The sequence below is a fragment of the Coregonus clupeaformis genome, chromosome 14 (assembly GCF_020615455.1).
Source record: "Coregonus clupeaformis isolate EN_2021a chromosome 14, ASM2061545v1, whole genome shotgun sequence".
In the NCBI taxonomy this organism is placed as follows: Eukaryota; Metazoa; Chordata; class Actinopteri; order Salmoniformes; family Salmonidae; genus Coregonus; species Coregonus clupeaformis.
In genome coordinates, this window is record NC_059205.1 from 40,248,485 (window position 1) to 40,265,041 (window position 16,557).

At 39.2% G+C, this 16,557-nt stretch overlaps 1 protein-coding gene across 2 annotated transcripts in view; it reads left to right on the forward strand.

Annotated features, from left to right (window-relative positions):
* The window catches only part of LOC121580908 (BMP/retinoic acid-inducible neural-specific protein 3), a 109,464-nt gene extending 93,144 nt beyond the window's left edge, over window positions 1-16,320 (forward strand). For both annotated transcript variants that reach the window (XM_041896084.2, XM_041896083.2), the window contains exons 7-8: window positions 7,913-8,135; window positions 11,558-16,320. In XM_041896084.2, coding sequence (XP_041752018.1) covers window positions 7,913-8,135; window positions 11,558-12,677 — 1,343 coding nt within the window. In that variant the 3' untranslated portion in view covers window positions 12,678-16,320. The remainder of the gene's footprint in view (window positions 1-7,912; window positions 8,136-11,557) is intronic.
* The last annotated feature ends 237 nt before the right edge of the window (window positions 16,321-16,557 follow it).

Here is a 16,557-nt window from a genome sequence, read left to right on the forward strand (position 1 = left end):
ACTTTGAAAGTTTCTTCAAGTGCAGTCGCAAAAACGATCAAGCGCTCTGATGAAACTGGCTCTCATGAGGACCGCCACAGGAATGGAAGACCCGGAGTTACCTCTGCTGCAGAGGACAAGTTCTTTAGAGTTACCAGTCTCAGAAATTGCAGCCCAAATAAATGCTTCACAGAGTTCAAATAACAGACACATCTCAACATCATCTGTTCAGAGGGGACTGTGTGAATCAGGCCTTCATGGTCGAATTGCTGCAAAGAAACCACTACTAAAGGACACCAATAAGAAGAAGAAACCTGCTTGGGCCAAGAAACACGAGCAATGGACATTAGACCGGTGGAAATGTGTCCTTTGGTCTGGAGTCCAAATTTGAGATTTATGGTTCCAACCGCTGTGTCTTTGTGAGACGCGGTGTGGGTGAACTGATTATCTCCGCATGTGTAGTTCCCACCGTAAAGCATGGAGGAGGAGGTGTTATGGTGTAGGGGTGTTTTGCTGGTGACACTGTCTGTGATTTATTTAGAATTCAAGACACACTTAACCAGCATGGCTACCACAGCATTCTGCAGCGATACGCCATCCCATCTGGTTTGGGCTTAGTGGGACTATCATTTGTTTTTCAACAGGACAATGACCCAACACACCTCCAGGCTGTGTAAGGGCTATTTGACCAAGAAGGAGAGTGATTGAGTGCTGCGTCAGATGACCTTGCCTCCACAATCACCCAACCTCAACCCAATTGAGATGATTTCGGATGAGTTGGACTGCAGAGTGAAGGAAAAGCAGCCAACAAGTGCTCAGCATATGTGGGAACTCCTTCAAGACTGTTGGAAAAGCATTCCAGGTGACTACCTCATGAAGCTGGTTGAGAGAATGCCAAGAGTGTGCAAAGCTGTCATCAAGGCAAAGAGTGGCTACTTAAAATATATTTCGATTTGTTTAACACTTTTTTGGTTACTACATGATTCCATGTGTGTTATTTCATAGTTTTGATGTCTTCACGATTATTCTACAATGTAGAAAATAGTAAAAATAAACTTTTGACTGGTACTGTATGTAAATTGTATTTTGTCTGTGATGGCTTTTTCGTTATGTGTCAGACCCCAGTGAGACTACCTGTTGCCATTGGCGTCGGCTAATGGGGATCCTAATAAAATCACATTTAAAAAAAAGAAACTAAAGCAAGTGCATACCTAAAAGGTGTTTTGAGGGAGAGGAGGAAAGGTGTTGTGATTTTCCCCTTGTCTCCCATGGAGGGGAAGCAGTGGAATCGAGGATTAAGAGAGGGAGGTGCTGAGACACATAGGCTATCTTTGTCATGCACAAGATGTATAACTCTAAGTCTATTGACACAATTCACAGTACTGCATGTCCACCTCACAAAAATTCCATCTTCCATAAAGGGAATTTAAAGGTCATGTTCGGTATATAAAACAAATACGTTTAAACAATAGAATAACTGTGAGTGGAAACATAGTTAAATCCCATCTGTCTTCATCCAACTAGGCCACCTGGCTTCCTTTTATACACACAACCTTGATAATGCCCAAGGTTAATACATTTTATTATCCAGAACCATCAAATACAAAAAAAAATGTATTTTAATGAATGAGGATTCTAATGGTTACCTGGACCTCATTTAGCATTTAATCATAACGGCTGGCAGACCATGTATATTGTGTCTTAAGGATTAAGAATCAGTGTACCGTTTTGTTAAAGATTAGAGCTAATTTAAAATAATAGACAGCAAGTAAACTATTATAACAGAGAGCCAAACAACATCCTAGTGTACATTTAGAATCTAAAAGGGTTCTTCGTCTGTCCCCATAGAAGAACCCCCTTTGAAGAACCCTTGTTGGTTCAAGGCAGAACCCTTTTGGCTCCAAGTAGAACCGTTTTGGGTTCCATGTAGAACCGGATCCCAAAATGGTTCTGCCTAGAACCAAAAAGGATTTTACCTGGAACCAAGAAGGGTTCTCCTATGGGGACAGCCAAGGAACCCTTTTGGAACCCTTTTTTCTAAGAGTGTACCTGTCATATACTGTTCTTGGAAGACATTACAGGGTTTTGAAAAAATGTATTCTCTGACAGAGTGATAGCTGATGATGATAGCTAAGCTGGTAGCAATGTTGATACTATTTATGGAGTCAAAAGGCTAAATAGTAGGGCTGGGAATTGACAGGGACCTCACAATACGATATTATTACGATACTTAGGTGCCGATACGATATGTATTTCTATATGAATTGCGATCCAATACTGTGATTTTATTGTGATTCGATGTTCCAAACATATTGCTCACCATATGTCTGCTGCAGAGGGACAAGAGAAAGCCATGAGAAAACGAGTTTTGATCAATCATGGAAATAAAAGGTTTACTTAATAATGAGAAAGAGAATAACAAAGAGAGAGTAAATGACACGACGCTAACAATTACACACAACAATGACTGAACAGTCCAGGGCTATATAGTGGTGGTGATGAGATGATGAGGTGCAGGTGCGCTGGAGGTGATTAGGGTGCGTTGGGTTTCCATTCCTGTGTTTGCCGAGGTGGTGCGCTCAGACCGGTGGCTCAGTAGACCGGCGAATCAGAGCGCCCGGAGGGGAGCAACGGGAGGAGACGTGACAGCTCCCTTGGTAAGGTTAGAGAAACAGGGGGTGCTCAACTACAAGAACTGGGCTAGATCCAATACATGACTCAGCTCAACAAAATGTCCTTAGAAATATTCCCAAAGCATCTGCTTTAGTCAATGGCACTGAAATTACATATTTTGGGGCAATATCTCACTAAATGCATTACTCACTAAGTGTAAAAAAACATTCTCCTCAAGCAAGTATTCTGAGAAATAGCTGCTGGGGAAAGCCTGATTGATTGACCCCCTCCTGTTCACTAAATCTATTATCCAGGTCGGATCTCACCGCATGACTCGGAGAAATATTCCAACAGCCAATGCAAAATAACCTGTGGGCTTACTCAAGCTTCTGGTGTTACCCTCTCTGTTGTCAATGTTGATCTGGCAGGAGTAATGAAATAATTTGTCATGTTTATTAATAATACCCAAAAGGGGTTTGATCTGTATAACATGAGGGAAAAGGGAATTGTCTAATGGTATTCTAAAGAAACTGTATTTCTCTATAAATTATGACAGAAGGAGTACTACTGTGCTTCACATCCCTGCGACGGATGGTTCTTCTGGGTTATAAATTGTAGCTAAGTGATACTATAACACGGTGATCACCAACAAGGGCAAAAGTGTGTACGACATTAGCTAGAATGAGTGTGTTAATTCCAAGACATATTTTATGATGATGTTATATTGAATGTCAGATTTGGTTTAATATGAAACATTTCAGTATAGCTCCTTATTCATAGTATGCAACATCAATCCTTAAATGGCAACAATAAAAAGCCAGATTCCGAACATAGCCAAATTGATAGTTTGTTTTAGCTCATGTTTATAGCCATCCATGATCAAAGGAAACAGTCATCAAGAATCTGTAGATGTTTCATAAGAAATCATAAGGCTATCATGAGGTTGTGACGTCTTGCTCCGCACGTTAGCCCTAAATACTGACATATCTGAGCCTTGCAGATCAAGAGCAAGAGTTGGTGTCAGGTTTTTATGTTTCAGCACCAACCTTGGAAGGAGGAATCATTGTAGTAGTGGAAATCGATCTCCTTTATGAGTTTGTGGAACCTTAGAGCACATAGTGGTGTTTTTCCATGCTAAAATCACCCACCAGGGTGCAATAAGCATAAACCTGATAGCATTGCTTTCCCATGTGTGTGCAAAGGCTGAATGTATTTATTGTTCAGGCTTTACCAGCTCTGACAGAAAGTGAGGTGCATTTCTCATATGAACAATGTTCATATGTTCAAGGCAAAATACCAAGACACTTGATTTCTTGAAGAAAAGCTCTTGAAAATATAGGAATACTACAATATTCCTTGAGCCTACAGTAGGTGAAATACTTATTTGTCTGATGGAAAAGTTGCTAGTCTCACATTAACAAAGAATGCTGATCAGACAGCATTGTTACTTTGTGAGTAATCTCGGTTAACCCATACATGTTAAGAGATGCTAGAACGAGGAGCTGACTGAGAATGAGGAGCTCTCTCTCTCTCTCTTTCTCTCTCCCCTCCTCTCTCTCTCCTCCTCTCTCTCTCCCCTCCTCTCTCTCTCTGTCTCTCTGTCTATCTGTCTCTGTCTCTGTCTCTGTCTCTGTCTCTGTCTCTCTCTCTCTCTCTCTCTCTCTGTCTCCCTGTCTCTGTGTGTGTGTGTGTGTGTGTGTGTGTGTGTGTGTGCAAGTCTATGGGCCGAATGTCCCCCCCCATCCAAAATTCTTAAGATGCTAACACCTGTGAAATCATGATTTGTCCAAACAACCGGAACTTTGTTTGGAGTTATCCAAAGGGGGAAAGAGTTATAAGCCATTTACAAGGCAATAGAGCTCAACCCTCAATGCAAATCAGAACCTGCAGTTTACTGTGTGCTATAGTATGTCAATGGGTCAGATCATATGTCTTGCTTCTTTCCACTGTCCAATCGAACACAGTGCTTCTGCTCATCATTATTTGGCTGTCGTCTGGGAGTAATACATATGTGATCTATGGTTTTTCATAGTGAGTCTTAGAATTTACATTGGTTAATAATATAATCTAGAAACATTCTTAACAAAAATAAATGTTCAGTCTAGTCTAATAACTGCAACAGCAGCCATATTTGATCCCATGGCAGTGCCTTTAGTTTGATGATTTTAAAGAAGATACCTGATGAGTCATTGAAGTTCATATATGGTGTCTTAGTGTACTAATTTTACAGCATATCTCAAGTGGTACGATCTCATTCTGAAGGGAGTTATTAGTGTTTTGAAAATTGAAGGAGTCTTGAAGTGACTTGAGTAATCTCTAAACAAAATGATATATTAAGATATTCATGTAATTAGTCCAGTTCCTGATCACATTATATGCCACCAGAAAGCCTAGTAACCATCAACTAGTTTATTTGTGCTGTTTGCATGATGTCTTTCCTATCTGATACAGGTTGCATTTTCTATATGCTCAGTCTAAGCCCAACAAGATTCCCCTCAATATCTGATATTTCAAAATTTGATACACAGAGAAAGTGAAAGTGTTGTTTGTAGTCCTGTCTCTGGAATATAAAGTGTTGAAAGATGTAATAGGAGAATAGGAACCTTGTTCATAAAGACCTAGCATCAACTGCAGTAGTTCCTACAGATAGTTTACCAATCCCGACAAGTTTTACCTCGAAACAAGTGCTGTCTTTATGTCAGTGCACCATATAGTGCACTGTAACTATAATGTCAAATACGGTGGAGGCACTTGTTGCCGTCAAAGTGCCACAAGCAACCATTTGATATCTTTGCGATGATGGCTTGACAGCCATGTCTCACTGTGTTTTCCACTTGAAGGATTCCAGTAGAGGAGTAGAATACCCATGGAAAGAAAAAAGGAGACATACGTTTGAAAGAAGGATGGTAAACTTAGATCTCTCTTAAAGGGCCAATGCAACCATTTTTATCTCAAATCAAATAATTTCTAAGTAACAATTAAGTACCTTACTGTGATTGTTTTCAATTAAAATGGTTAAAAAGAAACAAAAATTGCTTCTTAGCAAAGAGCAATTTCTCATGCAAGAATTTTGCTAGGTCTGTCTGGGAGTGGTCTGAGTGGGGAGGGGAAACTGAAAACTAGCTGTTATTGGCAGAGAGGTTTGGAACTCTTGCTCTTATTGGTTTATTAACCAAAAACAGGCTGGAATTTCAGGCGGTCTTTTCAAACAGCTCTTACACTAAAAGGGCATTTTCACAATTTTACAGTATTATTTCAACCTCAGTGTGGAAATATATATATACAACACAAGAAAATCTAAATTTTTACTGCACTGGGCCTTTAAGCTATATGTTAATAACTTGTTCAATCAAAGTAATGGAAGAGATATGAGGATTCCTAAATAATTAAATCCTGACAGGTGCAGGATTCAGTAATAACAACATTGTTGGGAAGATATTATCTCACTGTACTCCAGGCAAAAAATGACATCACAAAAGCATCGGCTCTGTAATTCATTTCAGAATTACAACATACAACTCAACGACACAAGCTTTATGGAAAGGCATTGTCCTCAGTTAAAATAATGGCTTCACCCTGCCTAATATCAAATTATAGTTGCAGTGCTGCCATGCAAAACCATGATTCAAAATCCTTGTTTTTGAGCTAAATAAACAAGCCCAGCTTGCTGTCTGTTCTGTTCATGGTTACATGAATCACTAATACGCCCATCAGAATGAGAGTGGGCTGTGTCCATTATGGAAAATAACCACATCCCTTTTCTGACACATTTTTAAAGGCCTATAGTTTCCATAAATGTGAACATAAAGTCATAAATGCCAGAAAAAGGGGAATAGACACACAATCCTTTTGTGTTCTGTGAATCCCAATGATCATTCAAATGGCCTGGGTTATACAGAGCATGTGGAGGGAAGCAGAGGCATTGATCACTCCAGTTAATGGTTAAAAAAAAGAGACTCAATGGCTGCGTCCCAAATGGCACCCTATTCCCGCCCCTATGGGCCCTGGTCAAAAGTAGTACACTAAAAAGGGAATAGGGTACCATTTGGGACGCAGGCAATATGTTTCACCTGGTGGGTGAGCCTGCCAAGCAGCAAGTCGATGCTCCCTGATTTTCAGCTATAGGGTGCAAGGTGAAAGATCTGTTTTTTATTAGATGATATTACCACTCTATGGCCTTGGCTTGGCTTGTGGGTGGTTAGAATGCGTAAGTACATGCTAAGAAAATGTGTTATTTGATGAGGGCATAATGTAGTGTCTAACCACATATGAAATCAGTAAGTACATTGTTACTCTGCCTCCTCGTGTCAAAGGAGACCACATTTTCTGAAGTAAGTAACCATAAGGGAATAACATCTCTGATTGTCTTGTACCAGATATGTAAGTACAGGAAGTTACATAGTGGGCTACTTATCACTGCTTATTCTGTTTTCCAAGAAAAAGGGAAGTAGCGTATGTAAGAGCGTGAAAGGGGAGGCCTACAGTTAGTGTTCCATTAATGCATGTGAACGCATGCCGACAACAGTCATTTAGTAAGGTTTTTTCAGTAGTAGTTCCTCTAGTATAATGCCCATGTCAACAAATAATCATACCTATCGAGAGAGATTGCAATCAAATAATTTACTATTACCATTAAACAAAGCACTGAACACATTCATGGATCCATCAATCTAAATACCAATTGCTACATCGCATGCATTTGAGACTGGAATAGAAGTGACACCTCGAGTCTGATGTGTAACACAATTGAGCCGTTGAATGTGCTACACCAAAACTGTAATGCCAAAGTTCATGTTATCAAACTAATTTGGTGTTGGCTCTGGGAGCCAGAGGTAGCTCACTCAGGATCATTGAGCACTGTAATGACCTGAGCCTGTCAGTTAACTACAAATGTACTCACTACAGTCTTGCCGAGAGTAGCATACAGGAGTATAAAAGCTCCAGCCCCCATAACAATTGCAGGTATCACTCAGTTGGGCTTTGTAAAAAAAGTACTGTGTGTCTTCATTGCAGTGATTTGATAGGATACTTCATGGCAGCTGCATGGGTAGACAACTTGCCTAGGGCATAAGTAGGAAGTCTCTGGATGGTTTAAATTGGCACTGTAGTCAAATAATATAAATACCAGGAGGTGTCCATGGTAGATTAGGGATATGAACCATAATTGCACGTTAAAAGGTATAAACCATAATTTAAATATCTGGTAAAAATGAAGAAAAGTGAAGAAAATAAAAAATGTATTGATGGATGTGAAATTATTTACTTTCTTAGGATAAAAAATGAATCTTGTTTTTCTTGTGATTGTTTCTCCATTTCTTAGATGAATTCATGGCCTTCATGAAAAAACTACCAACAGACCGTTTTTTAAACACATCCATGGTATTCAAGTTTTGGGCAACAGATGCAGCTCTCCAGAAGCGTTACAGCCAATTGGAGATCAGCACCAATTTGGTTCTTGGGAAAGCCCAGAAGATTGTGAGGAAACTCTTCACTCTGAGCAAGCGCTGTCCCAAACTGCCAAGGATCAGCCTCCCAAGAGAAAGGTACGAAAATGGGAATATCACGTGCTCTTAAATGATTCCTCAAATATATTGTAATATCTGCCAAATCAGATGAAAACGTGTTTATATTGGCTTTTGAACATCTTACACCTACTTTATTGGTAAATTACATAAATTAATTATTACATAGAACCACTTCATGGCATTTTATCATCATTGTTTCCTCTTTTAAATCAAGTTATGTTGTTTGGGTCAGGTCTTCATGCTTTTCCCTGTAGTTAAAATAGTACACCCCTAATCACAAAAAGTATTCACAACCCTTGACTTTTTCCACATTTTGTGGTGTTACAGCCTGAATTTAAAATTGATTAAATTGAGATTTGTGGGTCTCTGGCCTACACACGATACTCCATAATGTAAAAGTAGAATTATGTTTTTCGAAATGTTGTCTTGAGTCAGTAAGTATTCAACCCATTTGTTATGGCAAGCCTAAATAAGTTTAGGAGTAACAATTTGCTTAGCATGTCACATAATAAGTTGCATGGACTCAATAATAGTGATTAACATGATTTTTGAATGACTACCTCATCTCTGTACCCCACACATACAATTATCTGTAAGGTCCCTCAGTCGAGCAGTGCATTTCAAACAGATTCAACCACAAAGACCTGGTAGGTTTTCCAATGCCTCGCAAAGGGCACCTATTGGTAGATGGGTAAAAATAAAAGCAGACATTGAATATCCCTTTGAGCATTGTGAAGTTATTAATTAAACTTTGGATGGTGTATCAATACACCCATTCACTACAAGATACAGGCGTCCTTCCTAACTCAGTTGCCGGAGTGGAAGGAAACTGCTCAGGGATTTCACCATGAGGCCAATGGTGACTTTAAAACAGAGTTTAATGGCTGTGAAAGGAGAAAAGTGAGGATGGCTCAACAACATTGTAGTTACTCCACAATACTAACCCAATTGACAGAGTGAAAAGAAGGAAGCTTGTAAAGAATAAAAATATTCCAAAACATGCATCATGTTAGCAACAAGGCACTAAAGTAAAACTGCAAAAAATGTGGCAAAGCAATTCACATTTTGTCCTGAATAAAACGTCTTATGTTTGGGGCAAATCCAATACAGCACATTACTGAATACCACTCTCCGTATTTTCAAGCATAGTGTTGGCTGCATCATGTTATGGGTATGCTTGTAATCGTTAAAGGCTGGGGAGTTTTTAAGGATAAAAAATGAACAGAATGGAGCTTAGCACAGGCAAAATCCTAGAGGAAAACCTTGTTCAGTGTGCTTTCCACCAGACACTGGGAGATTAATTCACCTTTCAGCAAAACAATAACCTAAAACACAAGATAAAATCTACACTGGAGTTGCTTACCAAGAAGACAGTGAATGTTCCAGAGTGGCCAAGTTAGAGTTTTTAATTAAATCTGTTTGAAAATCTATGGCAAGACTTGAAAATGGTTGTCTAGCAATGATCAACAACCAATTTGACAGAGCTTGAAGAATTTTGAAAAGAATAATGGGCAAATATTGCACAATCCAAGTGTGGAAAGCTCTTAGAGACTTACCCAGAAAGACACAGCTGTAATCGCTGTCAAAGGTGATTGTAACATGAATTGACTCAGGGGGTTGAATACTTATCTAATCAAGATATATTAGTGTTTTATTTTTCATAAATGTTTTACAGATGTTAGATTTTTTCTTCCACTTTGACATTATAGAGTATTTTGTGTAGATTGTTGACAAAATAAATTATATTAAATCCATTTTGATCCCACTTTGAAACACAGCAAAATGTGGAAAAAGTCAAGGGGTGTGAATACTTTCTGAAGGCACTGAGTTGGCTGAGTTGTCTGTCATTAAGACGCAATTTGTTATCTGATGCTGTGAGAACCAGGGCAAGCGTCTGAAATGAAAGAGCGGGCAAGAGAGAGCTGTTTATGTCTCTGCCCCGATTGAAGGGGTCTGTATGATGTGAGGTCTATGGTGGCACGTCTGTAATCAAGTGCTCTTAGAGACAACAGGTTGGTGTTAATGTCTTGCCCACTGAACACTTCAATTTCCTTGACAGGCGCTACCTCTGGCTGTCATTCACTTCCTTAACTCTGTTCAAACAAATAAAAACAATCTATTCAGCTCAGCTGAGCCAGAAGATTTATTCTACATCATCATGTGCTATGTAATCCCTCATTTTGATATGCATGCCTGCGGCAAGGAAAAAGTTTCAGATTTGAGCTTTATGTTGTGCAATTCCCAATAAATCAAATCAAATGTTATTTGTCACATACACGTGTTTAGCAGATGTTATAGGGGGTGTAGCGAAATGCTTGTGCTTCTAGCTCCAACAGTGCAGTAATATCTAACAAGTAATATCTAACAATTTCATAACATATACCCAATACACACAAAACTAGTAAGGAATGGGATTTAAGAATACATACATATATGGACAACCAATGACAGAGCGGCATGGACTAAGATACAGTAGAATATTATAGAATAGAATGCAGTATATACATATGAGATGAGTAGTGCAAGATATGTAAACATTATTAAAGTGACTAGTGTTCCGGTTGAGGAAAACTCCTCTTTGCAGATTCAACTACAAAATAGTGCTTAGTAGAAAGTTACAGCAAAGTACAACATTTTTAATTCATGTACAATATTTGGGTTATTTTCCCCCCAAATGTGGTTGCACCAAAAATATATCATCCTACCAAAGCTTGTACATAAATAATGAACACAGACTTAATAGCAAATTCACTTTATAGTGAGCATTATGTATAATACATCGACAAATAGATACAATCTAATAATGAATTAGCAATAACATATTGGTATTTAAAAGAACAATCCTTCATTAGTATATTCTGCAGGTTCTGGAACACATGTTCTGCATAATTCAATAGGGCTGAGAAATAGTGTGAAATGGACTCTGGAAGACACTACACTCCAGAGTAAACTGAACAGTTGGGAGAAGGATCTTGTATTCTTCTGAATCCCAAAGACGGGCGATAAGCCTTTTAAAGGCCACATCAATCATTATTTGAAACTTACTAAATGGGATGATGTTAAGTGAACGTTAAGGGCTCTATTCAATCTGTAACGTTGAAGCTGAAGCGTTACAGATTCCGCAATAGAAATGTAAAGGTTATTTCCGATTGAGCCGACATATGCAGCGTTTACCGTGAATGCAGTCTTCGCTAAAGCGGGATCATTGCCTTTAAATTTCAATCACGCTGTAAAGCTGAATTTACGAGATGCGCATTGAATAGAGCCCTAAAACATTGTCATCACTTGTGTCCTTTATGCACTCTTTCTCTATCCTTTCTATAGGGTTCAATAGTGTTAGTCAAAGGAAAAATAATTTGAGTAATTCATTTATTGATAATAGGTAAAGATGATCTCAAAGTCAAATTATGTTTTTGAAAATAATGCTATTTTCTCTTTAGGACACCAGGATTTTGGCTGAGCAAGGCCCAGTCACTCCTGTACTGCAACGAGCATGGAGACCTGGGCATGTTTTCAGAGGAGGTGCAGAGCTGCACCTGCACTACTGAGCACAGTAGTGCCTGCCAGGGGACAGTGCCCTGTGAGGTCGGAGAGGGGTCAGCCTGCCTCTCATGTGCCCCGGACAACATCACCCGCTGTGGCTCATGCCACCCTGGCAACATCCTGCACCTGGGCTCGTGTCGGCCCAACATAGCAAACTCTCTGGACCACTACCTGAACATTGACTTTGACATGCCGGACACAGAGGTCAAGTACCTGCTCCAGCAGCTGGACAGTCGCATGGAGGTCCATGCCATCTACATCAGCAATGATGTGCGTCTGGGCAGCTGGTTCAACCCGGCCTGGAGGAAACGTATGCTCCTCACTCTAAAGAGCAACAAAAACAAATCCAACCTCATTCATATGCTAATGGGAATCTCATTCCAGATCTGCTCCACTAAAAACAGTACCCTGGAGCCTGTGCCTGCTATATATGTCAACCCATTTGGGGGCAGTCACTCTGAGAGTTGGTTCATGCCTGTCAACCAGCAGGACTTCCCAGACTGGGAGAGAACTAAATTGGATGCCTCTCTGCAGTGCTACAACTGGACGCTGATGCTGGGCAACAAGTGGAAGTCCTTCTTCGAGACGGTTCACATTTACCTGCGCAGCCGCATCCTGACCGACGACCCCACTGTCAACGAGACCCTTTTCTATGAGCCCCTGGACCTGGACGACCACACGACCGACCTGGGCTACATGAAAATCAACAGTCTCAAGGTGTTCGGCTACAGCATGCACTTTGACCCAGAGGGCATCAAAGACCTGATTTTGCAGCTGGACTACCCATACACCCAAGGAACCCAGGATGCAGCCTTTCATATGCTTCTGGAGATGAGAGACCGCATCAACCGGCTTTCCCCGCCCGGAGTGCAGCCATTGGACATCTTTTCATGTCTGCTCCGCCACAGGCTCAAGCTCTCCACCAGCGAGGTGGTGCGCATCCGAGACTCCCTCCAGATTTTCAACTCCAAGCTGCCCAATTCCTCTGAGGCAGAGCTGGGCCAGTTGTGCAGCTAGCTCAGTCTAAATTAGAGTCCAGAGAGTGCTGCACCGCTGGGTACTCTTCAGACAGCCACACATTTATCCATCTGGTTTGGAAAACATGTACATATATTTCTGACATGTCTAGAACATTCCTATACCCTGGCTGAAAGACCGTGGCGTGTGTTGAATCTGGAGTGATGTCATGACAACAGATAGAGTTTTTAATATAGAAAGCAAGGAGCTCCAATGAGTTTTCTAAAGGATCACTCTGGCTGTTCATCTGTTGGCATGAAGTTAAGGAAATGGAACAGGATTTCCCTTTCTAACCCTTTTTTTATTTGGTTACAGAATGATTTAATTTAAAAGGGAAAATATGACGTGCTGAATGAGTTGTTGATTATGCTTAACGGTTTATTTTGATAATCATCCATATTTTTTTAATCCTTGCCTTTCCATTTGATCTGCCGTTCAAAACCATACAAGATATGTATTTGTGCTTAACATTTGGTTGACAAGCCCATGACTGAATCTTTCTATTCTATTCAGCAACATTACTTCACCAAAAGAAGGTGAACGTTGTGGCAAACTGAGTGGCAAAAATGTCTTAAATGTTGAGTTTAATTTTTTTGCTGACTTCAAAATTAATTATTCTGACATGGTTACAAAAGGTCTGTGGATACAGCTCTGTAAATATTGTTCCATCTAAATCAAGATGTGGAAAGTGCACATAGCTTCTTTTTTTTGATAACCAAGTGCAAACACCCAAAAAATATTTGTAACAAAAAAAATCATGCCTTATAATGGTGAATCAATGTTCAGATAAAAAGCACATTTAGTTCAGTTTCATTTCCAAGCTATCTAGATCTTTTGAATATATTTTGCAAACATAACACCACATTTTTGGAATAGGCTAACTATATTTGCATTCTAATGAGTACACTGTATTGTGGATCTTACCTGTAAATGCCAGTTACAATTCCAGTTGAAACGTATTGCGGAATGTTATAATTTTTTTAACTAGTTCTTTAACTCAAATGTTTATTAATTGTATTCACGGTAGGCCTAGATTGGAACTCAAATAAATATGAGCTGATAAACTGGAGACCATGCATTTGTCTTGGTATATTCCATCTGGATATGTTTCATACCTTTTACACGGATTGTGATGGTTCAACAATTTACCATACTGCCATTTCCGTTTCATATGTTAAAGTACTATTTGGCCTTTCATTATCTGCAAAACCTACATCTTGAGTAAAAAATTACTGTCATAGATCTACTGCTGGAATAGCTGTGTTTCTAGGATTTATCAATTGTACCATTGGACAATAGAGTAAACAAGGAACATTTGATCTCGACAAAGAACACATATTTAAATGGACAAACACATATCTTCACTGTACGAATCCTCTTTGTTACCATGAAATGGAATTACCCTGGGTCCTTCCTGATAAGATGAATGTTCTCTAATATATGAAGTGCAGCATTTGCAAGGTAAAAACCAATTTCCAAGGTTGTCACAGAGCACGGGAACCAAGCACACATTGTCACATTGCATCAAACTCACTGTGCCTCTGAACGACCTGGGAAAAACGTAAATATATTTTAATAAGATGGGAGTCACAAACACAGAGTTTGTAAATAAAGGTTATTTATCTTGATGTCATCTAGAAATCAGCACTTGCCCTTCAGCTAATCGTCAGGACAGTGGAGGACACCCAATCAATCAAGGAGGGTCTATTATGCTGTGTGAACATTTTAAACATTCCCACAAGAAAATGAGGGAAATGGGGTTGGCAATTTTTCTCCAATGATTTATTATGTTTTGAGAGTCCAAGAATGTAATTGATGTTGTGGTATTGGTCAAATAAAATGTGGTCCTTGTGCTTGGGTTCTTTCTTGCCTGTACCTGTGTAGTTCATGTAGTACAGTCATCAATTACAATTTGGATTATAGGTTCAGGGAAATGTTAGAAATACAAAGTGTCTGGAGAATAGATTCCTATTAGCACACAGAGAAAGAGAGAGGGGGAGAGCAAGCAAGCGAACAAGAGAGCAACTATGAACATTATCAACAACAAATAAATAAATGTACTATTCCAATTTCATTACTATGGACATTATCACATAATAGAAACATTCAAACATTCCACTCCAAATCCACATCCACTTGCATATCAGTCTAAAATCTAAGCATACAAATGAATGCATTAACTCTCCTTGACTTGATTGGCTAGCCTCTCGTTACATGATAGACCGTACACTGAGTACAGCAGATGATTTCATAGAGCATTTATTTGCCATTTTGTTTATTCCTTTCTGTTTGTTTGTTGCCTTTGGCTGCCTCGGACTGCCTCAGTCCATAGGACAGTAACTGACGGTTAGCATGGCTGCCAGCACACAGCACTTATCATACCACCCAGATGTTCTTCTTTCAAACTCTGTATTCTTTTATGTCAATCAGTGGTGTGCTTTTCTTCCATTACTTCCAATTCTGCCACATTGCACTTATTTTCACATTTGCTGCACTTTATTGTTAACGGCGGTCGTCCTTGAGCTTTTTATGGCCACCATGTTCAAGGCTGGACAGCTCTTTTCATGTGTGCTCTATCCATTTTCCATTGGTGAGAGGACGCCTGACATGTAAATATCCCTGTGGAAGTAAAGGGCCTTCTACAATGCCAACACTGTCACTTAGCAGTGGCCTGTTTGTCTGGTGTGCAAGTCCTGGGACTGGTGCCAATGTCCTTAGGCCTCAGAGAGGCATGACCTCACTATTATGGTTTATAACTTATTTGATATGTGGGGGACATCGTTCTTTCCACAGGGAGCCCAACCTTAGCTTTTCAATGGGTAATGATATGAGAGAATGGCACCACTATAAGAGGTTTAATCATTACAGTTTGATTTGAATATCATCTTTAGCTGCCTTTATTTAATAAAATGTTGAATGTCATCAGTATTGCTATCATCAAAATCAAACTATATATAAAGGTGGTAGTAACATGGTTAAAAGATTTGAACAAGTTGTAAACACAATTATCAATTATATACATTTATCTCTGATATAATTGTAGTTATAACTTGTTCCTATATTTCTACCACGTTAGTACCTATGCTGTAAAGTACACTACTTATGCGAGCCATTCAAGAAATAAGCAACAAACTCTCTGTATGTCAAACCTAAATTAACAGTTTGTACTATTCCTGACAGAATTAACCCAAGCAGTTTTTCCATACAGTATGAAAGGTAATGGTCGTTGGAAAAATGAACAAATATTTCCTAAACGCCTTCAACTTCTGTATGTTTATAGAATGAAATGTTGTTTTGACCCTAAAAGCTACAAATGTCCAGAACCAAAGTGCTGAATGTAAATATTCTTAGGTTGACTCCATCCACTTTGATCAGACACTACTTCACACAGCTCAATCAAGAATATTAAATATCAGCTCAGTATCCGGCTGAAAGAATTCTATTTGATTATATGATCATGTTTTACGTATTTGTATCTGTACATACTGAATGAGGCGCTACATACACAAACATACTGATATGCCTACTGGTTGGCTCTGTAAAGAACGGTTTAACTTTTTATTCTTGTTGTTTGATCAAAAATATTTGTTTCTCAATGTTTTAACAGGATGTAAATGTTCTTATATTAAATAATAAAAAAGAACAACTAAGTTTGCATTACTTTGTATTCTCTCCATATAAAAAACATTTAATTGGATGCACAGTATTTCAGATATGCATTCGAAAGACATTGGAGGATGTTACCTTTTTGTAGTTGCGTATGTGTTCTGATAACGATATTATTCAATTCTGACTACTATCGATGTCAGTGGAGGCTGGTGGGAGGAGCTATAGGAGGACAGGCTCATTGTAATGGCTGGAATGGAGTGAAAGGAACAGA